General features: G+C 50.1%; 1 protein-coding gene across 2 annotated transcripts; it reads right to left on the reverse strand.

Annotated features, from left to right (window-relative positions):
* Positions 1 to 20,758: 20,758 nt before the first annotated feature.
* On the reverse strand, positions 20,759 to 23,323 carry CD2BP2 (CD2 cytoplasmic tail binding protein 2). Of its 2 annotated transcripts, none has more exons than XM_049638624.1 (7): positions 23,238 to 23,323; positions 22,584 to 22,687; positions 22,202 to 22,340; positions 21,900 to 22,057; positions 21,352 to 21,787; positions 21,151 to 21,257; positions 20,759 to 21,082 (listed from the first exon to the last, which is right to left on the reverse strand). In XM_049638624.1, exons 2-7 carry the CDS (start codon positions 22,659 to 22,661, stop codon positions 20,969 to 20,971), a joined length of 1,032 nt encoding a protein of 343 aa, XP_049494581.1. In that variant the 5' UTR covers positions 22,662 to 22,687; positions 23,238 to 23,323; the 3' UTR covers positions 20,759 to 20,968. The 2 variants fall into 2 exon arrangements, with proteins under 2 accessions (XP_049494581.1, XP_049494582.1); XM_049638625.1 differs by having other exon boundaries at positions 20,759 to 21,060; positions 23,238 to 23,322.
* Positions 23,324 to 23,325: the final 2 nt, after the last annotated feature.

Here is a 23,325-nt window from a genome sequence, read left to right on the forward strand (position 1 = left end):
TTTTTGAGAGAGAGAGAGAGAGAGAGAGAGAGAGAGAGCGCGCGAGTGGGGGAGGGGCAGGGAGAGAGGGAGAATCCGAAGCAGGCTCCAGGCTCCAAGCTGTCCTCAGAGAGCCTGAAGCGGGGCTGGAACTCACCGACCACGAGATTGTGACCTGAGCCTAAGTCGGACGCTTAACTGACTGAACCACCCAGGCACCCCAAAGCAAGAACTATTTTAAATGGGGCAGAGACATCAGTGGATATCCACCATGGGTGAGGCAGATTTCACAGATCAAGCAGAAGCAAATTATTAAACAAAGAAAAACAAACAAAAACCAATGACAACACCGACCTGTAGGGGGCATCAGAATGCAGTCTAAACTCTGGGAAAACAAGTAGAGCCCCCCCCCCCAAACTCCCCCAACTAACCCCGACCCCCCCCCCCCCCCCGCCTCTGAGTGTCCCCAGATGCATTCAGCATCTTTGAAGATAAAGCCATTTAGCATTTAGCAAAGACTTTGAAAGCAGCTATTATAAATATGATAAATATGGTCAAAGAACTAAAATTTTTAAAAAACTCAAAGGAAATTGTGACAAAATAGATCATCTTGGTAAGAGGATAGAAATTATTTATTTTATTATTTTTTTAATGTTCATTTATTTTGACAGAGAGAAAGAAGAAGGCAGTGAGCAGAGGAGGAGCAGAGAGAGAAAATCCCAAGCGGGCTCCATGCTGTCAGCGCAGAGCCCGACATGGGGCTCGAACTCATGAACCATGAGCTCATGACCTGGGCTGAAATCAAGAGTCTGTCCTTAACCAACTGAGCCGCCCAGGTGCACCGAAATTATGTTTTTAAATTTATTTTCATGTTTTAAGTTTATTTATTTTATTTGAGAGTGAGAGAAAGTGCGAGTCAGGGATGGCCACAGAGGGAGAGAGAATCGCAAGCAGGCTCTGCAAATCAGTGCAGAGCCCGACGTGGGGCTCGAACCCATGACCCGTGAGGTCGTGACCTGAGCTAAAGTTGGATGCTTAACCGATCGAGTCACCTAGGTGCCCCAGAAATTATGTTTTTTAAAGGAATGAAGTTCTGGGGCACTGGGTGGTTCAGTTGGCTAAGCACCCAACTCCTGATTTTGGCTCAGGTCATGATTTCATGGTTCATGAGATCAAGTCCCGCATGGGCTCCACACTGGGAGTGGGGTCTGCTTAAGATTCTCTCTCTCTCTCTTCCCACCCCCCTCCAAAAAAAGGGGGTGGGGAATGAAGTTCTGATACCTACTACAATATGCATGGATGAACCTTCAAAACATTATGCTAAGTGAAAGAAGCTAGACACAAAAGGAAAAATATTGTATGACTCCATTTATATGAGGCACCTAGAATATACAAATTCATAGAGACAGAAAAAGCAGAGGCTATCAGGAGCTGGGGGAAGGGAGGAATGGTACGTTGTCATTTAATAGGTACAGAGTTTCTGTTGAGACAATGTATCATAAAGAACATCTGGGGGCGCCTGGGTGGCGCAGTCGGTTAAGCGTCCGACTTCAGCCAGGTCACGATCTCGCGGTCCGTTAGTTCGAGCCCCGCGTCGGGCTCTGGGCTGATGGCTCGGAGCCTGGAGCCTGTTTCCGATTCTGTGTCTCCCTCTCGCTCTGCCCCTCCCCCGTTCATGCTCTGTCTCTCTGTCCCAAAAAAAAAAAAAAAAAAAAAATCTGGAAATGGATAATAATAGCAGATATACAACACTGTCCACGTACTTAATGCTGCTGGATTATACACTTAAAAATTGTTAGGGGTGCGTGGGTGGCTTCGTGGGTTCAGTGTCTGACTCTTGAGGAGTGCCTGGGTGGCTCAGTTGGTTTGTAGCAGGATTCTCGCACAGAGAGCTGTGACACCGAGGCTTTTTAATTTCCAGGAAGCAATTTTATTCCTGCCGGCACCCCTTAGTTGGGTTCGTACACGAAAGAACTGAGCACCGAACGCCACGTGGCATAGTTTTTTATACATTTTCTATTTCTTTGTCTCCCATATATGGTATAACACACACAAACATGCAGTCTCATCAAGTAGTCTCAGTTTACAAGGTCATGAGTGATGGCGTCACGTAGGCACATAGCCAGGTTACTCTGAAGCTTTCTCTCCCTTTTTTCTCCCTCCTTGAGGAGGGGACCCTACCACATTCCCCGCTTTGATGCTCGGACCCCTCCATTTTGGGTCAAAGAGCATCATCTTGGTTTAGAGGTTTGTATTTCCAGAACATCATTACACGAGTGGCCGTCTTTCTTTCAACCATGGCCTCAATGAGACTGGAGACGGACCGTACAACCAAGGGGACGAAGCAGGGTAAGATCCAGCACCCTCCCAAAATTAGGAGGATCATTCCCATGAAGGTTTTGCATCCTCCGAGAGTTGATTTTCACCTTTCCCTGGGGTTTTCACCTTTCCAGGTCTGGACGGGGGACATGAGCAACCTTTCTCATTCGATCTGTGATCTCCTCCATGACTTTTTCCTCATCATCTGTCTGTGGGCACCAGTTGTTGAGAGAGACACAGAGTATGAGGGGAGGAGGAGGCAGAGAGAGGGAAACACAGAATGCAAAGCAGGCTCCGGGCTCTAAGCTGTCAGCACAGAGCCAGACGTGGGCCTCGAATCCATGAACCGCGAGATCATGACCAGAGCCGAAGTTGGACATTTAACTGACTGAGCCCCCCAGGTGCCCCGTCATTGGTTATAATTTCTACAACTGCTTGCAGTCTAATTATGCGGTTTAGCATGTAAATGGGAGTGCGATAGCCCCCGGACCCATCCTCTGCCCCGGTGGCAGGGCCATAATATTGGATTATATGCTCAGGAGGCCACTCATCATCTTTCCATTTGCCAATTTGCAAGGTACTTCGCTTTCTTCGAGCCTATCTCCGTACATGTGAACTCTCAGATGTTCTCCTCCTGCAATGGAAGTAGGAAGAAAGATGGACGGATAGTCCCCAGCACACATGACCCTGACCAGCCTGAAGGAAGTACCATAGAGGCTCTTTTCCCACATACCCCATATAGCCCACCTGGGGCCTGCCATTCGATGGCTGCATCAATGTTGTCCCAAGCCTCTCGGAGATGAGACAAGTTAAACAAGGGGTGAGGGTCTGGCTCAATGTGACCGGGGGACCCCCACCGTTGGGTTTCCCAGGTGGTTGAATTATAAAACCTTTGGCCTAGGCATGTTAAGCTTCCAACAGGGATGGTGAACTTTTTCCCCCATCAGGCAAGACAGTTCTTCCCAATGATTGAGGTTTTGAGGAGCCAAACCCCGGTAGTGGAACTGGGGTATTTTGTTCCATTATAAGGCTCGGGGGGATCTAATTCCCTGGCCTCCCATGGCCATTGATCCCCAGGTTGGTTCCCCCACATACATGGCATGAAGAGATCTTTAGGGTCTGGGCTATAGTCTCTACCAGGACTAGAAACAAGTTCCTTGCTGGGACTGAAATGGGAGGGGGACTACTTATTTCTTCAGAGAAGGAGTGACGGGACGTGGTTGGATGGGTGGTAGTGACCCTCTTGAAATACAGCACAGTCCCTGGGTGTCTGCCACACCCATAGACTCAGACGCCAATTCGGGCGCCCCATTGCCACATATGGTCTCCTGGGTTAATGATGGTGAAATTAACAGGGTTACAGGCTTTTGATTGACAACCTGATGTAGCAGCTCCCTCCTGAAGGCGCGCTGTTGTGCCTTTTTTTTTCCCCCAAGTAGCCCATGAAACACAGCTCCAACTGGGGCATAAAAACTCAGGTGTACAGGCACATACACCGTTTTCCTCACACGTGCATTTGTCACTGAGTCAGTATTTTCGCTCCCAATCCAAGCCTCCACATGGTATATCAAGAGTCCTCGGGCCCTCCATGACAAGTGCCCGCTTTTCTCATACAACAGATGCCTCCGGGCCAATACCTATAACTGCACATTCATCAAACAATATTGACACCAGACGCTTGGGGTTAGTGATCTGTGTCCAGCTGATCAAGACCCTCCCACTTCCTGGTAAGATCGGACTTCTAAGCAGTCTTCATCTGGGGAGCATTGGGGTATTGACACAAAGCAAGTGTATTGACTCCCCCATTGGCAGATGGAATAGGGGGTCTTATTGTGTATGCAGGGCGCCAGGGTCTTTGCCTGGCATGAGAACTGGGTATGGTATGGTATGGTAAGGTCCAGGTGACTCCCTGGCCTGACCTGGTTATGCGAATACATGGGTCACACGATGAGAGATCTAGATTCACAAACAGGGTCCAGATTGAAAGCAACAAATGCCAACAAAGCATCCTGCCCACAAGAGGAAAGTGAGTGCTGACAGCAACCTCTTGCCACATTTTCAGCCTGCTGGGGCAACCTTCGCCAATCCGATAGCAAGAAGTAGGGCAAAAATTACAATAACAGTGAGAGACAAGGGGTGGCAGTGCATCACGGTAAGAAGACAGACATAGAAAACAAGGACAGGGGCGCCTGGGTGGCGCAGTCGGTTAAGCGTCTGACTTCAGCTCGGGTCACGATCTCGCGGTCTGTGAGTTCGAGCCCCGCGTCAGGCTCTGGGCTGATGGCTCGGAGCCTGGAGCCTGTTTCCGATTCTGTGTCTCCCTCTCTCTCTGCCCCTCCCCCGTTCATGCTCTGTCTCTCTCTGTCCCAAAAATAAATAAAAAACGTTGAAAAAAAAAAAAAAAGAAAAAGAAAACAAGGACAATCTATTTATTTCACCGGACCGGCGATTCCTCAAGCTTCTGCTGTGTGTAGATTGGTCAGCTTCCGGAGTGACTAAAGCAGGGCAGCGGTCCCCCGCTGGAATCCCCGGCGTTGCAGATTGCTTCTTCCGGGTGGTCAGCTTGCACGGCGTGGATGGATCAGTCCCGGGAGTCCGGCTTCACTCTGCCGTGGTGAATCCGGGGACCCACCTTGGCTACTTTTACTGCAGTAGGGGTGGACACAATGACAGTGAACGGGCCCCTCCAAAGGGGTTTGAGTGGCTGGACTTTCCACTCCTTTACCCATACAGCATCTCCTGGCTCAAAGGAGTGACGATCTGTGGTCAGACTCACAGGCCATCGCTCTTTAACCCATCGGTGTAGGGTGCTTAGAGTAGAGCCCAGCGCCCGCACCTGCCGCCTCAGGGTTAGCCTGCCCATTTCCTTTAAATCCCCGCTATGCCCTTGATAATTGAGGGAGGGTGCCCATAAAGGATTTCATAAGGGGGAAAGCCCTGTTTGCTTCGTGGGGCTGCGCCTGATTCTTAACCAGGCTATTGGCAACACCTGGTCCCAGTGCAGGTGGGTTTCTTGGCACAGCGTACTTAATTGTAGCTTCAGGGTTGGGTTCATTCGTTCCACCTTCCCGGAGCTCTGGGGTCGGTATGCCGTGTGTAACTTCCAGGAGATCTTAAGTCCTTTGCCACCAGCTGCACCACCTCAGCCACGAGTGCTGGCCCGTTATCTGAACCCATAGTGACAGGGATCCCAAATCGTGGGATAATTTCCTTTAGAAGAAGTCGGGCCACCCCGTGTGCCTTTCCTGTTCAAGTAGGGAAAGCTTCCTCCCAACCTGAGAAAGTGCACACAAAGACCAACAGGTATTTACAACCCGGATCCCGGGGGAGCTCAGTGAAGTCCACCGTCACATTTTCAAATGGGGCTGCCCCGACACTCTGCACCCCAGGAGCGGCCTGGGGTCCCTGATGTGGGTTATTCCGGGCGCGGGTTTCACACTGCTCACAAAGCACCTGGGCTATGCTGGAGAGTGGAGGGAGGTAGAAATACCGGCTTAAGGCTGTTTCAAAGGCTGTCCTGCCAATGTGAGTTTCCTGATGGAACTGTTTAACAAAGGCTGGCGCCAGGGTCTCAGGAATTGCTACTCCGCTGTCTTCAAATTTTCACCATCCGCCTGGGGGGGGGGGGGGGGGGGGAGTAGTTTCCATTTTCAGTCTTAAACCAAGTACTTTCATGATGTGAGTAATTAGGGTCCCATTCTGCCAGCGGGTTGGGGAACAGTGCAGTGGTTAAAGCTGCTGATTTTGCTTTGCCTCTCAGTCTGCCCTACGGCTTCCCCATGCAGCCGTGGTGTCTCCCCTTTGGTGTCCCTGGCGATGCATGACTGCCACACTTTTAGGGGCCCACAGAGCGTCTAAGAGTTCAAGGACTTCCTTACCATATTTTATGTCCTTTTCTCCCGAGTTTGTCAGACCCTTCTCCTTGTATAAGGCCCCAGGTACGTGGAGGGTGGTGAAGGCATATTTAGAGTCTGTGTATATATTAACACGTATCCCTGCTGCCAGTTGGAGGGCTCGGGTTAGACCAATGAGCTCTGCCTTTTGTGCCGAAGTCCCCTTCGGCAGGGGCTCCGCTTCAATGACAGAGTTCAGGGTCACCACGGAATAACCTGCAAGACGCTCTCCCCTCTTTACAAAACTGCTACCATCAGTGAAATATTCAGTGTTGGGGTCTTTGAGGGGCTGATCCCTCAAGTCTGGTCGGCTGGAGAACACCTCATCCATGACTTCAATACACTCATGGTCTGGCTGGCCTGGCCCAGCAGGAAATAGGGTTGCAGAGTTCAGGGCCCGCAGTACTTCCGGGTTCTCACATCACATTCCCTGATATCTGACCATCCTGGCGTTGGTTAGCCAGTATTGTCCCTTGTACTCCATTAACGTCAATACTGAATGTGGCAACCGGACTGTCAATTCCACACTAAGAGGGCTGTGGCTGCCAGCGCCCATAGGCAGGGGGACCAACCTTGGGCCACAGAGTCAAGTTGCTTGGAGAGATATGCCACCGGGTGATGCCATGATCCCAACATCTGAGTTAGGACTCCCACTGCAATACCACTGTGCTCATGGACATACGGAAAGAAAGGCTTGGTCGTGTCTGGGAGCCCTAACCCAGGCGCATTAGTAACGGCTCGCTTTATTTCCTCGAAGGCCTTTTGCTGTACTGATTCCCACCTCAGGGGTTCTCTCTCTCCCTGCTTTGTAGTCTTATAGAGGGGTTTTGCCAGGACTGAAAAGTTAGGTATCCAGATTCTACAGAAACCTGCAGCCCCGAGAAACTCTCGAACCTGGCGTCGGGTTGTCGGGCCGGGATTGAACAAAAGGCCTGCTTCTTCTCTGGGCTGAGTTGGCGCTGCCCGTGGGACAGGTGGAAGCCGAGATACTTAACCTTTTCCTGACAGAACTGGGCCTTTCTCCTGGAGAACTTGTAACCGGTTTTCCATGGGAGGGTAAGGAGCTGCTGAGTCCCTTCCATGCAACCCTTCCGGGACCTCCCAGCCGGCACCAAAGTATCCACGTACTGAAGCAGGACACAGCCGTACTGATCCCCTGGGAAGGCTTTTAAGTCAGAGGCTAATGCAGTGCCAAAAATGGCTGGGGAGTTTTTGAACCCCTGAGGCAACCTGATCCAAGTTAATTGGCCCTTGTCACCATTTTCAGGATCCTCCCAGTGGAAGGCAAAGATCAATTAGCTCTGGGGGCCAGACAGATGCAGAAAAAGGCATCCTGAAGGTCCCGACAGGTGAAGCAGGTGGCTTCAGCAGGAATGAGCCCCCAAAGTGTATAGGGGTTTGGGACCACCGGGTGTATGGTGACAGTTACCTGGTTTACTGCTCACAGATCCTGAACCGGCCGGTAGTTGTCTATGTCAGGCTTATGGACAGGCAAGAGGGGCATGTTCCAAGGCCACTGGCACGGCTGGAGGATCCCATACTTTAAAAGTCTCTCCAGGTGGGGCGCCTGGGTGGCTCAGTCGGTTAAACGTCCGGCTTCGGCTCAGGTCATGATCTCGCGGTCCGTGAGTTCAGTTCGAGCCCCGCGTCGGGCTCTGTGCCGACAGCTCAGAGCCTGGAGCCTGTTTCGGATTCTGTGTCTCCCTCTCTCTCTGCCCCTCCCCCGTTCATGTTCTGTCTCTCTCTGTCTCAAAAATAAATAAACTTTAAAAAAAATTTTTTTTAATAAAAATTTTAAAAAAAAATAATAAAAGTCTCTCCAAGTGTTTTTGGATCCTGACCTGTGCCTTGCGAGGGATGAAGTATCGTCTCTGGCAGGTGGGCTACGCCCGGACTTTAATTCCACAACCACTGGAGATATGTTTTGGACTGACTCCTGGTGGGTTGTCTTCAGCCCACGATCCTGGGACCTTAAAGGGAAGCTCGGGCACCGGTTGTGGTTTTGCCTTGAGACTACAGAGACGCCACTCCTTCCCTTGGGGAATCGTGAGAGTCAAAATCTTTACATCTGGTTTCAGTAGGGTCAGAGCAGTCTGTCCCCGAGGGCTGAAAGCTAACTGGGCCTGCAGCTTTTCCCAATAGGTCACGGCCCATTAGAGCCACGGGGCAGTCAGGGAGGTACAGGAATTCATGATGACTTCATGGCCACGTAAATTGCATTGCCGAGGCAACAGGAAGGGACGGCATGTCGGACTGCCTGTGGCCCCCACGATGGTGGCTCTCTGTGAGAGGGGGCCCATGGGTCGGGTCACTACTGAGTGTTCTGCTCCAGTATCTACCATAAAGTCAATGGGTCGGCCCCCCACATTCATTCGGACCATGGGCTCCTGGGGGCCTAACCAAATAGAGCCCGGTCTGTCCTAGTCCTCCTCGTAGTCCTCTATGGCGGCTATCCTCACAAAATCATCTTCGGGGGCCCCATGAGGCCATGATGCTGGTTGGTACCAGCCCTAGACCACAGGGGCCTTTTTTTTTTCTGCCTGGGGCCTTGCTGAGAATTACCAGGTCGCTGGGGGCACTCGCTGTTCCAGTGGCCCTCCTGACAGCAGGAAGCACACTGATTCCACCCTGATTTTGGTCCGGGGCAAGAGCCTCCTCCCTGCTGCTCCCCTTTCTGGCCTTGGCCCTCTTCCCTGTGGGGAACTCTTCCGGGGGTGTTTCAAGTGCTCCACCAAGGGGCAGCTAACAAGTCTGCCTGTTTTTGCATCCTTCCGCGTTCTTCCTTCCGTGCTGCCTGGTCACGGTTAACAAACAACTGGGTTGCTACTTCTAGCAACTGACAGATATTCATGCCAGTGAAGCCTTCTGGTTTTCGCAGCTTGCCCTGAATGTCCCCCTGGGCCTGAGCTACGAAAGCCGCATTAATCATCTGCTGGTTGGCAGGTGCTTCTGGATCGAAGGGAGTGTAGAGACGAAATGCCTCACATAGTCTCTCATAAAACTGGCTCGGGCTTTCCTCGGGTCCCTGGAGCACTTCTGATGTTTTACTCATATTTATGGCCTTCCCCCACCCACCCCCGCCCCACCTTCTTTTTGCCATTTAGAGGGGCTTCTTGATATCATTCAGTCCTTGCAATCCCTCTACCTATACTTGAGTCATTTGGGTCCCTGGGTCCCTCCCCAGGGAAGTGAGCCCGAGCGTAGGCCTGGTGGTCTAGTGTCCCAGCCGGGGCATTCTCCTCTAACCATTTTAGGGCTGCCTGAGTAATTCGGCGACCGTCCTCAGTGTTGAAGAGGGTCAGAAGAAGTTGGCGGCAGTCCGTTCAGGTAGGTTTGTGGGTTTGAATTATGGACTGCATTAGGTCCATCATGGCCTGGGGCTTTGTATAAGAGGGGGTATGGTGCTTCCATTTTAGGAGATCCATAGTGATACAGGGTGGGTACATAAAAACACGTTGGCCTCCTTGGATCTGGCCTTCCTGATCATAATAGATGGGTCCCCTGGTTTCCCTCAGTGGCATCTGTAGGGCTCTCCGGTGTGGCTGCAGGGAGGGGCTGCCTCCACCAGTCTGATTCTCTAGTCGTCGTTCAGGAGTCATATACAGGGTTAAGACTGGTGGTCCAGGGGAAGTCGGTCACATTCAGGGGGGCTGGTTGGTGCTGGGGGTGGTGAGGCCTCGGGGCTGGGGGCAGACTCTGATGAGGTTTCTGCAGTTAGGGCTGCTGGGGGCACAGGTGGCAGTAAGGGGTGCAGTGGGACATATGGTGTTTCTTCAGGTTCTCCCAACAGTATGGGCTTTTTAATCTCTGGCCAGCATTTGGAGGAAGCCATGATGTGAACCATCATAACTTTACAGGTCTCTCAATAGAGACTTTTTAGCCAAGGTAGCCGGGATAGGACCAGGTCTTGCCAACAATCAATGTAAGGAAATTGGTCAGGGTGGCCTGGATCCCCCGGGCGATGACCCTGAACACTCGCCAACTAGTTCCTTATCAAGTGAACCCTGGGAGGGCCAGCCCACCCCAAATGATGGCCAATCAATCTCACAGAATGCCTGGAGCTTTTCATGAGTTAATTTCACACCATAATTTCCTGAATATCCCTTTTTGCAGTTTCTCAACATAAACTCTAGGAGAGGCACTTTACTCTGCTTTCCACCCATTTCCTGCCCCTAACAGACGACTTTCACGCACACGAGGGGGGGAAAAAAAGGAAGGAGGGGGACTAGTTTGGAGAGGATGCACACTCACTTTGTCCGTTTCCCGCCCGCTCTCCTCTCGAAGGTATTTCAGGCACCTCTTAGCATTGGCGGGTTCAGTTTCAATCCCCGACCAGGATCAGACTCCCTAAGAAGTCTGACACCGCCTTAAGCCTCACCACAGAACCTCGGACCAGGACTCAACACCCGCTTCGGCCCTTGGTCAGGTCGGAACCTTCCCGTTGTAGTCTCATTCACACACATCCACACAAAGACTCCAACCCACCGCCCTACATTCAGCACCTTTGAGTTACAGCTGCATTCATCAACCCTTGTGGAGAGTTACTAGGGCAACTCTGGGAGGTGATCAGGCTCCCCTCTGCCTCTTAGGGGCAGGTCTGCCAAAACGAACCCGGGTTCTTACCAGTCTGACGGGCGGCACTCGTTGAGCTGGTTCCTGGGCCTCACAGGTTTTGTTAGCCTACACGGGGTCCTCGCCCCGGCACCCCGGCACCCCGGGATAGGCTAATCTCCTACGGGTGAAGGGGTCCGCTGGCACCAGGCGAGGTGGCTTCTCCTGGCGCTCTGAGGCTGTACCCAGTGGCAAAAGAGGTAGAAACGCACCATCTCCAAATCCTCGATGTGAGCCCCCAAGCAATGTAGCAAGATTCTCGCACAGAGACACCGAGGCTTTTTAATTTCCAGGAAGCAACTTTATTCATGCCGGCACCGCTCAGTTGGGTTCATACCCGAAGAACTGAGCACCGCATGTCACATGGCATAGTTTTTTTTTTTATACATTTTCTATTTCTTTGTCTCCCATATATGATAACACACACAAACATGTAGTCTGATTAAGTAGTCTGTTTACAAGGTCATGAGGGATGTTGTCACGTAGGCACATAGCCAGGTTACCTTGAAGTTTTCTCTCTCTTTTTCTCGCTCCTTAGGGAGGGGACCCGACCACAGGTTAAACGTCCAACTCTTGATTTCAACTCAGGTCATGACCTTGTGGTTCCACGGATTGGAGCCTCACATCGGGTTCCGTGCTCACCGTTCGAAACCGGCTTGGGATTCTCTCTCTCTCTTCCTCTCTTTCTGCCTCTCTCTCTCTCTCAAAATAAATAAATAAGCTTAATTTTTTTTAAAGCGTCTAATTCTTGATCTTGGCTCAGGTCATGATCCTGCGTTTCATGAGATGGAGACCCAAGTCGGGCTCTGCACTGACACCATGAAGCCTGCTTAGGATTCTCTCTCTCCTTCTCTCTGCCCCTCCCCAGCTCGTGCTCTCTCTCTCTCTCTCAAAAAAAAAAAAAAAACCAAAAAAAAAAAACAAAACAAAACAAAACAAAAGGTTAAAATGGCAATAAACTCCAGACTTGAAATGCACAACTAGAGGAGCACCTGACTGGCTCAGTCAGTGCAGAGTGTGACTCTTGGTCTCAGGTCTGTAAGTTGAAGCCCCATGTTGGGTGCAGAGATTACTTAAAAATAAAATCTTAAAAATCACTACAGGGGCTCAACAACAGATTTGACATGACAGATGACAGAATCTATGTCCATGAAGAAAGATCAACAGAAACTATCCAATCTGAAGAACTCAGATTCTTGCTTCAAAAGGCAAGAAAAAAATGAATCTTTACGCAGAGATCTATGGAACAACATCAGGTGTACGAACATAAACATAACAGGGGTCCCAGTAGGAAAGGAAAAGAGAGAAAAGAGCAGAAAGATTTGAAGAAAGAATCACAGAGCTTCCAAGCTGAGTCGCACCAGAGGCCACATACTGGGATGGTAACACACCCCACTTTCATAGAAAGAGAAGCTCCTGAACTTGGGACCCCAAGCTCCAGGACCCCACTCTATGTACTTCTTCATCTGGCCGTTCGTGTTGTCATCTGTATCCCTTATCATATCCTTTATAATAAGGTGGTAAACATAAAATAAGACTGTGGGGTGCTTGGGTGGCTCAGTTGGTTAAGCATCCGACTTCGGCTCAGGTCGTGATCTCGCGGTGGGTGGGTTCGAGCCCCACGTTGGGCTCTGTGCTGACAGCTCGGACAAAGCCTGGAGCCTGCTTCAGAATCTGTGTCTTCCTCTCTCTCTGCCCCTCCCCTGCTCACACTCTGTCTCCCTCTCAAAAATAAATAAACATTAAAAAAAAAATTTTAATAAAGACTCAAGGCAACGAAGTGACTTGTCTGGGTTTACACAACTAATAACTGGCAGAGCTGGAATTCAAACCTGGGACACTGACTACGACACCAAAATTTTAAACATTTTGTCACAGAGTATGTCACCACAGGAACTCATAGAGTACTGCATCAGGGAAAAGGAGGGAAAAAAAGGGAAACAATGGCCCAGAACTTCCAAATTTGTTGAAAAATTAATCTACACATCCAAGAAGCTCAATGAATACGAGGTAGGATCAATGGAAAGGGATTCACAGTTAGAACCATCATAGCCAACCATTGAAAGACAGAAAGGGGGCGCCTGGTGGCTCAGGTCATGATCTCACGGTCCGGTCCGTGAGTTCGAGCCCTACGGCGGGCTCTGTGCTGTCAGTTCAGAGCCTGGAGCCCGCTTCTGATTCTGTCTCCCTCTTTCTCTGCCCCTCCCCCATTCACACTCTGTCTCTCTCTCTATCAAAAAAATGAATAAATGTTTAAAAAAATTCTTTTTAAGGAAAGACAAAGAGAAAATAATAAAAGCAGCAATGAAAAAAGACTCATCATGTGCAGAGAGCATCAACACTGATCTACACAAACTTTTCATCCGAAACAATGGAGGCCAGAAGTCAGTGAGTAGAATGACATATTCAAAGTGCAACAGACCAAAAATGAAATTAAGGAAGTAATTCCACGAACAACTTTGTGCCAGCAAATTCAATCACATGGATGAAATGGAAAAATTCCTTAAAACTAACAAACTGTCAAAGCACACTCAAGAAGAAACGGAAAACTTAAATAGCCTCACATATAATTAACGAAATTGAATTTGTAGTTAAATCTTCCCATAACATTAATTGGAGCTCTGTGCCTAAAATAAAAACATTCTCTTTGGAACCAGCACAGACTTCTAGGTACTGAGAGACAAGGTTTTTCTCTTTCAATCCTAGAAATACTTTCTCATCATACAACTTTTTTTTCTTTTAGATTTTATTTATTTATTTTTAACTAAACTCTACATCCGACATGGGGTTTGAAGTCATGACCCTGAGATCAAGAGTTGCACGCTCCACCCACTGAACCAGCCAAGCATCCCCATACAATGGTTTTGTTGTTATTTTTCAGGAGCCAGCTTTCAAAATATTTGGAAGCCGAAAGGATTCACTCTCAGGTTTCGCATTGTTGCTTTGCTGGTGAACTTGATAAAACCAATTGAATTCCTTCAGGATCCCCATAAACTGTAGATAATACCTGGAAAAATTCAGGGGAAAAAAAATTTCCCACAAAGAAAATTCCAGATACAGATGGCTCCTTTGGTAAATTCCACCAAACATTTAATGAAGAAATAATATCAATTCTACATAGATTTAACATTATTCCCTTCAAATCCCAACCAGGTTTTTTGGGAAATTGACAAGCTGATTCAAAAATTTATTTAGAAATGCCAACGACAGGGGCACCTGGGTGGCTCGGTCGATTAAGCGTCTGACTTCAGCTCAGGTCATGATCTCGCAGTTTGTGATTTCGAGCCCCACATTGGGCTCTGTGCTGACAGCTTGGAGCTTGGAACCTGCTTCAGATTCTGTGTCTCCCTCTCTCTCTGCCCCCTCCCCCCCACTCACACTCTGTCTTTCAAAAATGAATAAAACATTTAAAAAAAGAAAAAAGAAAGAAAGAAAAAGAAATGTCAAGGACATAGACTAGCCAAAACAATCTTTAAAGAGAAAAAAGGTAGAGGATGTTCACTACTTGATGTCAAGATTCACCCTAAAGTTACAGTTACCGGGACACCTGGGTGGCTCAGTCGGTTAAGCATCCAACTCTTCATTTCAGCTCAGGTGATGATCCCAGGGTTGTGAGATCGAGCCCTGCAACAGGCTCCGCACTGACAGTGTAGTGCAGAGCCTGTTCGGGATTCTCTCTCTCTCTGCCAGCATGAGCACACGTGCATTCTCTCTCTCTCTCTCAAAATAAATAAATAAACTTTAAAAAAAAGGCAAAAAAAAAAAAAGCTACAGTTATCAAGACAGTATGGTACTGAGGGGCACCTGGATGGCTTAGTCAATGGGATGTGCAACTCTTCATAGCAGGGTCATGAGTTCAAGCCCCTTGATGGGCTGGCTTAAAGATTACTTTTTTTAAAAAATGAGAAAAAAAAAAAGACAGTATAGTATTAGTATAGAGATAAACATAGAAATCAATGGAACAAAATATGTAATTCAGAAATAGATGAACATATATGTGGACAATTGATGTTCTGGAAAGGGGGCAAGGCAATTTTTCAACAGTGGAAAGGAAAATCTCAACAAACGTGCTCACGTGACTGGCTAGCCATACACAAAAAAAGTGAAGTGTATACAAAAGTTAACACAAAGATATCATAGACCTAAATGTTAGAACTGAAACTATAAGACTTCTAGAAGAATCAGAAAATGTTGGTGACTCTGAGTTTGATGAAGATTTCTTAGATGGGACACAAAAAGGCACAAACTGTAAGGGCAAAAAATCCAAAATTGAACTTCATCAAAATTTAAAATTTCCACTCTTCAAAAGATACTGATTAAAAAGAAGTTAAAAACAAGCCACAGACCAAGAGGAATATTTGCAAAAGATATATCTGACAAAAGACTTGTATCTGGGATATGTAACTGCTACAAACTCAATAAGACAAATAACCCAATTTTATCATAGACAAAAAATAGGAACAGGGGCACCTGGCTGTCTCAATCAGTGGAGCAGGTGACTCTTGATCTTGGGGTTGTAAGTTCGAGCCCCAGGTTGAGTATAGAGATTACTTAAAAATAACATCTTAGGGGCTCCTGGGTGGCTCAGTCGGTTAAGCGGCTGACTTCGGCTCAGGTCATGATCTCACGGTCCGTGAGTTCGAGCCCCGCGTCGGGCTCTGTGCTGACAGCTCAGAGCCTGGAGCCTGTTTCAGATTCTGTGTCTCCCTCTCTCTGACCCTCCCCTGTTCATGCTCTGTCTCTCCCGGTCTCAAAAATAAATAAAATGTTAAAAAAAAAATTTTTTTTAAATAAAAAAAAAAATAACATCTTAAAAAAAAAATAGGAGCAGACATTTCACCAAATATTCTGGCTGGACTTCAGGATCACACACACCTGGGTTCAAAGGCCGGCTTTACCACTTTCAGGCTGTGCAGCATGAGATAGATCACTTCACCTCTGTGAGCCTCGCTTTTCTCATCAGCAAAATGGAGGACATTCGTAACTGAATAGTAGGTAGTCAGAAAGACTACACATAATATTCCTAACTTATTTAAATACTTAAGAAATGCCAGGGGCACCTGGGTGGCTCAGTCGGTTGAGCATCTGACTCTTGATTTCAACCGAGGTTGTGATCTTGTGGCTGACGTTGGCGTGGGGCCTGCTTTGGGATTCTCTCTCTCCCTCTCTGTCTGTGCTTCCCCCCCCCCCCAAATAAATAAATAAACATTAGAAATGAAAAGAAAAAGAAAAAGAAAAGAAATGCCAGATGCCCTTTCAAATACAGATAGGTTTAGTACCACGTTTTAAGCCTGGGAAAAGCCAACATTGTATTTAAGCAAGTTGAAGAGTTGAGACAGAGAAATGTGTCCAAAACAGGGTGTGGAGCTGACGCCCCTGGAGCTGTGGGGCAGAGATGCGTAGGGTAGTCAGTGGAGACAAGAAAACGAGGGCAAGAACAACAGCATCAGAACAGGAAAACCAGAGGCTACCCAAGCAAGTCTCAGGCAGCGCCAGCATCTACAGTGGGTTGTACAGGCTTGTCACGTGTGGTGTCTCCACAGATAGGTGGGGTCTTATCTACAGGGCAGGCTGAGCCAGACAAGCTTCCTGGAGAACAGGGAGACTGGTGGGGACAGGGTGAGCAGACCCCACTTGGCCAGAGGGAGATGTGTGCTGGGATGGCCCCCCGGAGGGGGCAAAAGGAGGTCTGGTGGCCACTTGAACCGACCACAGAACGGCATGCCCTTGAACCCGGGGAATGGCCAGAAAGGACCAAGGGGCAAGCCTGGCCTCCATGTGGAGTTCGGAAGAAACATCATCCACCCTTGGGCCTCATGCAAAACATCCGCTTCCAAATCCGCCCTTGAAAGAAACTCCCCTTGGGTCTCAGTGTCAGGAAGAGCTGGGCATCTCCAGGGCTTCGACTTGGCCCTGGCTGGGAGCAGAATGGAAGGCAAGCCGCTCAGTCTCAGGCCTCCCCACTGCCTGGGAGCCTGGCATTAGTGGCCCTGCAAAGAGGCATCAAACTAGCCAGGTGGGTCTGGAAGGGGTGACAGATGTGTCAAAGGCATTAAGGGACCCCCAAACTCCGTGGGCTTTGTGGAGCCTGACTCTTTGCCAATTTTAACTGCTTTTTGAAGTCCTCCACCATCCTTGTGTCCCCCAGGACCCCACCAGATGCCCAGGGGAGGGTGTCACAGCCTGAGCCTGGACTCGCCTTCTCCCACTCTTGCTAGTCTTCTGGAAAATGGCCTGCCACAGACAAAAGGCTCTGGTGTCCCAGATACAGGGATGACTTCTGCAGCTTTGACCTTGAGCCGCCCTGTAAATTTGCCCATGGCCTCAGTAAAAATGACCCTACTGATCCTTCAGCCCTGCTCCCTGAGAGACTATTGGGTCTAGACACCTGTACACTGCCCATCCAGGTCACACCTCACCCCTTCTGGGACAGCAAGGTTTGACAAACAGTCCCACCGGGAAAGACTTGGCTCATCCCCTAGTCATTCATCAGCACTGAACTCCTGTCTCAGACCAACTGGTGGAGACAGGCCAGCAAAAACTGCTCTGGGTATGGGGCCAGACATCTGTGCTATTGGGCACAGTGGAAGAAACAATAACCAACTGGGGAGTGGATTATTAGGAAGCCTGTAGGAAAAGGAGGCCTAGGGGTGCCTGCGTGGCTCAGTTGGTCAAGTGTCCAACTTCGGCTCAGGTCATGATCTCGTGGTTCACGAGATCGAGCCCCACATCGGGCTCTGTGCTGACAGCTTAGAGCCTGGAGCCTGCTTTGGTTTCTGTGGCTCCCTCTTGCTCTCTGCCCCTCCCCCGCTTGTGTGTGTGTGTGTGTGTGTGTGTGTGTGTGTGTGCGCGCGCGCGCACGCGCGCTCTCTCTCTCTCTCTCTCAAATTAAGAAAATAAACATAAAAAAAAAAAAAAAGGAGACCTAGAATTAAGTACAACAGATCTATTAATTGGTCTTTCCCAGATAGAGAAGAGAAAGGCATCACTGGCCAGGCCTGGAGAAATCAAATTGCCCTGTTCTGGGATAAGGCTGGAGCCTGGAATCAGGGAAGAAAATGGAGAAGGAAAGCAAAGGCAGATGTGGAGCTGGAGAGGCTGCATCGAGCCAGGCCCTGGAAGACCTTCTCAGTCACCTTCAAGCTTTTGAACTTTATCTCGAAGGAAATGAAGCCATTATAAGTTTCCAGTAAAAGGTTAGGGACTTCACCTCCATGGTCTCCCTCCCCAAAACCATAACTCAAACCCAATCACGAGAAAAATCCCAGACCAAAAAAAGCACCCAAATTTGAGGAATATTTTACAAAATACCTAACCAATTCTCCTCAAAACTGTCAAAAGTCAGCAAAAACAACTCTGAGGAATTGTCAGACCAGAGGTTAAGGAGACATGATCATTGAACGTGAAGTGGTATCCCAGAAGATATTCTGGAACAGACAAGGGACAGAAGAGAAAAATTAGTAAAACCCAAAGAAAGTGTGAGGTTTAGTTAATGGTAATATACCATACCTTCATATGGTGGAATAGTCAACAATAAAAAAGATTACTATTGCATATTACATGGCTTAATCTCAAAAACTGGCTAAGTAGATACAGAAGACACAAAAGACCACAAATTGTAGGAGTCCCTTTGTACGAAATGGCCAGAATAGGCAACTCTACAGAGACGGGAAGTAGATTAGTGGTTACCAGGGACTGGAGGATGAGGAGGGTGGGGAGTAAGAGGGGCGGTTTCTTCTACGGTTGACAGAAATGTTCTAAAATTGTGGTGATGGCTGCACAGCCCTGTGAATGTTCTAAAAAGAAAAACCTCCTGAACTGTGTACACTTCAAATGGGTGCATTACATCTCAGTAAAGCTCTTGGTAAAAAATAGTAATTTTATGTACACACCTAACAGTTTTAGGAAAGGCAAAGGAGTGAAGTGCTGATAGGGGCTTGCAGCAGGGCCACAGCCAAAGGGAAGAGAACTCCAGTGATGCTCGTGGAAGGGGAGAGGCATTCAGCTAGGTGGGGTATGTGTTAGTTTCCTATCAGGGCTGTAACAAATAACCACAAACTTTGTGGCTTGAAATAACACAACTTTATTTGGATTCTGGAGGTCAGAAATCCACAATGCTTTTCACTGGGTTCAAATCCTCAGTGGGGCTGTTTTGTTTTTTTTTTGTTTTGTTTTGTTTTTTGGTAGCAGCTCAGGAAGGACTGTTCTCTTGCCTTCTCCAGCTTCTACAGGCCACTGCATTCCTTGGCATATGGCCTGGTCTTACGTCTTCGAAGCCAGCAGCTGTGTTTGACCCTCCGCTCTTTTACTTTATAGGACCTTTGTGATGACATTGGGCCCACCCACCTCTATAATCCAGGATAGCACGCCCCCCCCTGCCCACGTCAGTCATTAGTTTAATCACATCTGCAAAGTCTCTTTTGCCACGTAGGGTCCCATATTCAGATTTTGTCGAGGACATGGACATAGCCGGGGACCATTATTCTGCCCACACAGCCTGACATCAGGAAGGTGATCACAGGAGGACACTGTGAGGGGTAGATGGGGTGACATCTGGATGTGTGGAGCCCGAGGTGCCAGCGGTACATCCAAGGGAACCGCCCCCTTGGCTTTCATCTATTCGCCCAACAGTAAATCCCTCCCATGAGTCAGTCAGTCATGGGGGTTATAAAGGTGACCAGCTGTATTGCTTTTCACTTCTGAAATCCAGATGCACCGTTTAATCAAGGACATCTTACAAATGCAATTGGCAGGGTTTTCTTAATGACACATAAACACTTCTTACAACTGAAGGCATTTTGGAATCAGTGACCACTAAGTCTGGGCTGGCACCGGCATGGACCCAATTAATACAGAAGTTGGAGGCCTCACTAGAGCATCAAGTATCCCCAACCTGCCGTCTTTCCTACTTCCAAGCCTGGATCCTTCCACCTGGGGTCCTGGCACTCAGCAATCCTGTTTCAGACCAGCAGAACCCTGGCCACACATGCTCAGCTCTGCCACCACAGCAGGACCTGGGAAGTGGCCCCTCCGGGTGTAACCTCAGTCCTGAGTCATGCCCAGTGGCTCTCCACCTGTCCACACGTTGGAAAACACCTGGGAGCTTTCAAAAAGCCCCACCCACTGAGCCACTATCTAGACTAATTCATTTAGAATTTGAGGAGTAATTTTACAGCTCCCCTGAGACTCCAATGGACAACCAAGGTAGAAAAGTGGAGGGTTCAACCTAGTTTGGTACAAGAAAGAGGCAGAAGGCAGCACTGGCGAGAGGTGGGAGGTGCTAGGTCTAGACAATACAATTCTACCAGTCTCCCTCCCAACCACACCCCCCAGAATCTGAATTCCTGGAAGAGGACTAACCCAGTTATCTCAGCTCCTTCACCGCACTTGCCCATGCACACTGGGAGCTCAGGAAATGTAAACCTCACAGGACTTCAAGGGTGCGAAGAAAGGTCTGGGAAAAGCAGCCCACTGGGGCTGGGCCAGCTCTCTGATTTGCTGTGTGAGCTCCAGGGAGGCACTGGCCCTCTTTGTGCCAGTTCAGGGGTTGGCCCAGGTGGCCTTGAAGGGGCTTTCAAGTGCCAACACTGAGTATGCACTTCCCCTACGAAGCCTAATACAGTGGAGTCAGTGGATACCAGGCTTCCTACTCCCCCCAAACAGATGTCCCAACCCCCAAGGCCTAAAATCTCCACTTCTGGTGCTCTACCTTACACTGGCTACAAAGACAGAGACTCTGAGGTTCTGAAGGCCAAAGACCTAAGAACTGCAAAATAGGAGCCCCCTCTGAGGATACCGGAGGACAGCATGTGAGTGAAAGGGATTTTTAGATGGTGAGGAAACTCCAGACGCCACCTGACAGCCCTGGTTCTGCCCCCAGAGTGACAAACAAAGGTGAAGTGGTTCAAGTAACCAGAAACTCCCAAGAAGGAACTTCATGAGAAAACACTCATGAGGCGAGTCCAAAGGGGTCCTTGGCTTCTGGCCATCAGCACAGCCAAGGCCCTAATATGTAACCAAAGGCTTTTATTGGGAAAGGGAAATTGACTGAAAAGCGGCCCCTCAAGTCCTCACTGCCTGAGGCAGCTGGGGCCTCCTCCAGAGAGTTCAGGAAAGAAGGGGCCACCAAACCGGGCCCTCAGCAGGCTCAGGTATAGAGGTCAAAGTCAATGCGTTTGGAGTTGTAGAACTGTCCACCAGGAGGGTCCAGCTTCCGGCAATAAACACCATCTGCGAAGTAGCCTTCGTTCACCCAGGTCTGCAGGAAAAGAGAGCAAGAGCTGGGAAAGGACTGGTATGGGCGGTGGGGGAGGAGAGAAATGGCAGAAAGAAGTAGAAAGGGGCTTACCTGCATCTGGGTGCTGGTGAAGGGCCCATACAGCTCAGCATCCCCTGTGTTCTCCCACTTATATTCCCACATCACGTCCACCAGACCATCTCCTGGCAACTCTGCTTCTAAAACAACAGACAAGGCCATCTGGGCCTCAAGTTCCCTGGCCCCTGCCCCTGCCCCTGCCCCCAGCACTCCTCCTCTGCCCTCCAGTCCTACCTCCCTTCTGCGTAGGAGTTGGGGTCTCCAGCTCCCCCTCTGCCACTTCTTCAGCAAACATGTCCAGAGAGGGTGGGGGTGTGGGCTCAGGGGGTCCCTGGGTCCGGGACCCCAACCCCTTCAGCCGCATGGCTAATCGTTCCCTTGTCTCCTGATACACGCCAAGGTTGCCCCGGGCCACCATCTGGTCGGCCAACCCAGAGAGCCGATCCAAGCGCTGGGGGGAACTGGGCCGCCCACCCCCTTTGCTGCCCCCTTTGCCTCCTCCTCTGGCCCCCAGACGCCTCAGTGCACCAGCTACGGTCTCTCTTGGCAACAGCAGCTCCAGAAGGCCCTCCAGAAGGGCTTGGGCACTCATTGGTGTCTGGCCCAGGCTGTCCTCTTCCTCTGAGTCGGACGGTGGGCGCTGATCGGGTGGCCGCTCCCTGATTTTCACCTGTGATGTGAAAACAGGGGTGGGGGTGGTTATCTCCTACAAACCGTGAGCAGGGCCCAAGCCCAGCACTGGCTGCCTCCAGGCCCCCACCACGTCAGCCCCTGGGCCACACCCAGTCAATGTTGTCTAGCCAGCTGTCTCGGATCTGAGCATCCCGGTTCAGGAAGTAGTTGCCATCAGCATCAAAGTGGCCTTCCTCCATCTCCTCCTGCAGGTTGAAGGGTGTGATCCGCACACCTCCCTCACTGGGGAGCGTGGCTGCTTCCTGACCTGCATGAAAGACACAGGCATCCCGTGCTGGGTGCACGCGCGCGTGCGCGCACACACACACGCACGTGCGCGCCCTTGCCACCCCCCCATCCCCAAAAGCTCTATCTGTTCCTCCAGCAGAACCAATTCTTGGGTTTAGCTCACCTTCCACATCCTCCGAAGCCAAGATATCATATTTGCTGGACCCCTCCTCTTCATCATCATCCTCCTCATCACTGTCCAAAGAGTGTTTGCCTTTGAAGCGGCTCCCAGGACCCCCTGCCCCAGCCACAGGATCCACTGGCTGTGAGGAAGGGCCAGCAAGTTGAGAGACGCAGGTTACTGGCTATTCCTCAAAATACTCCAGGTAGAGTTTTCTTCAAAACCTTCCCCAACGGGAAATTCTCCAAACCCACTTCCCAGAGAACATGGAAAAGCTAGCCCCCTCTCTGCTTTCTTTGCCCCCCGCCCCCTTCTTTCTCTTCTGGCTTCTAGTTCTTTCTCTCCCCTCACTCCTCCTAAGAATGCAGGAGTCTGGCCCCCTCACCTTCTTCTTGGGAACACTGATTTCATCCTCATCATCCTCCTCTCCCACACCTTGGAAGGTCACTTTCCTCTTTGGCATGACTGGACTGAGGAGCCTTCCCTGGGCTGAGCCGAGAGAAAGGATGCAGATTAAGGGAAGTGGGCGAGGCTACTCACCGCGGAAGAGCCCCAGCACAACAAATAATCACCCGGTACGCACTAGATCCAGCTCGGGAGGAGAGGGAGCACAGAATGAGGGGCCGAGAGGGAAGCTGGCCGCCAGGAGGCCCCCCGGACTTGGTTCGGCATCCAAAAGAGTTGCTGGAGCGGGGGCGGAGGGGCGGTGGCGCAGAGGGGCTCCCCACGGGCAACCCCCACCCTTGACGAAAAAAGGCAGGCTCCCCCACATACCCCGCCAATCCCTAGCCCCCGCAGTCCTGGGTGCGACGGGGATCCGCGGGCTGACACCCTCTCCTCCACCCCCAGCTCCCTCAGAGCCCGCGGGGCCTGGACGGACCCAGGACCTGGCGTCCTGGCCACCCCCTCCGCCCCGCGCTGAACTCCCAGCTCCGCGGGGTGACCCCCAACTGTCCCGGGCTAAGTGTACAAGCCTAAGTGTACAAAGAGAGGCGGCAGAGCCGCGGGGATTCGAGCAGCCCCACCGGCTCGCGCTCACCTCAGGATCCACGGGAGGCCGTGGGGGAAGAAAAAGAGAGACTTTCCCCAGGGCTACATCCGGGGCGCCGGGCGCCATCACCCGGAAG

The sequence above is a fragment of the Panthera uncia genome, chromosome E3 (genome assembly GCF_023721935.1).
Source record: "Panthera uncia isolate 11264 chromosome E3, Puncia_PCG_1.0, whole genome shotgun sequence".
Classification (NCBI taxonomy): Eukaryota; Metazoa; Chordata; class Mammalia; order Carnivora; family Felidae; genus Panthera; species Panthera uncia.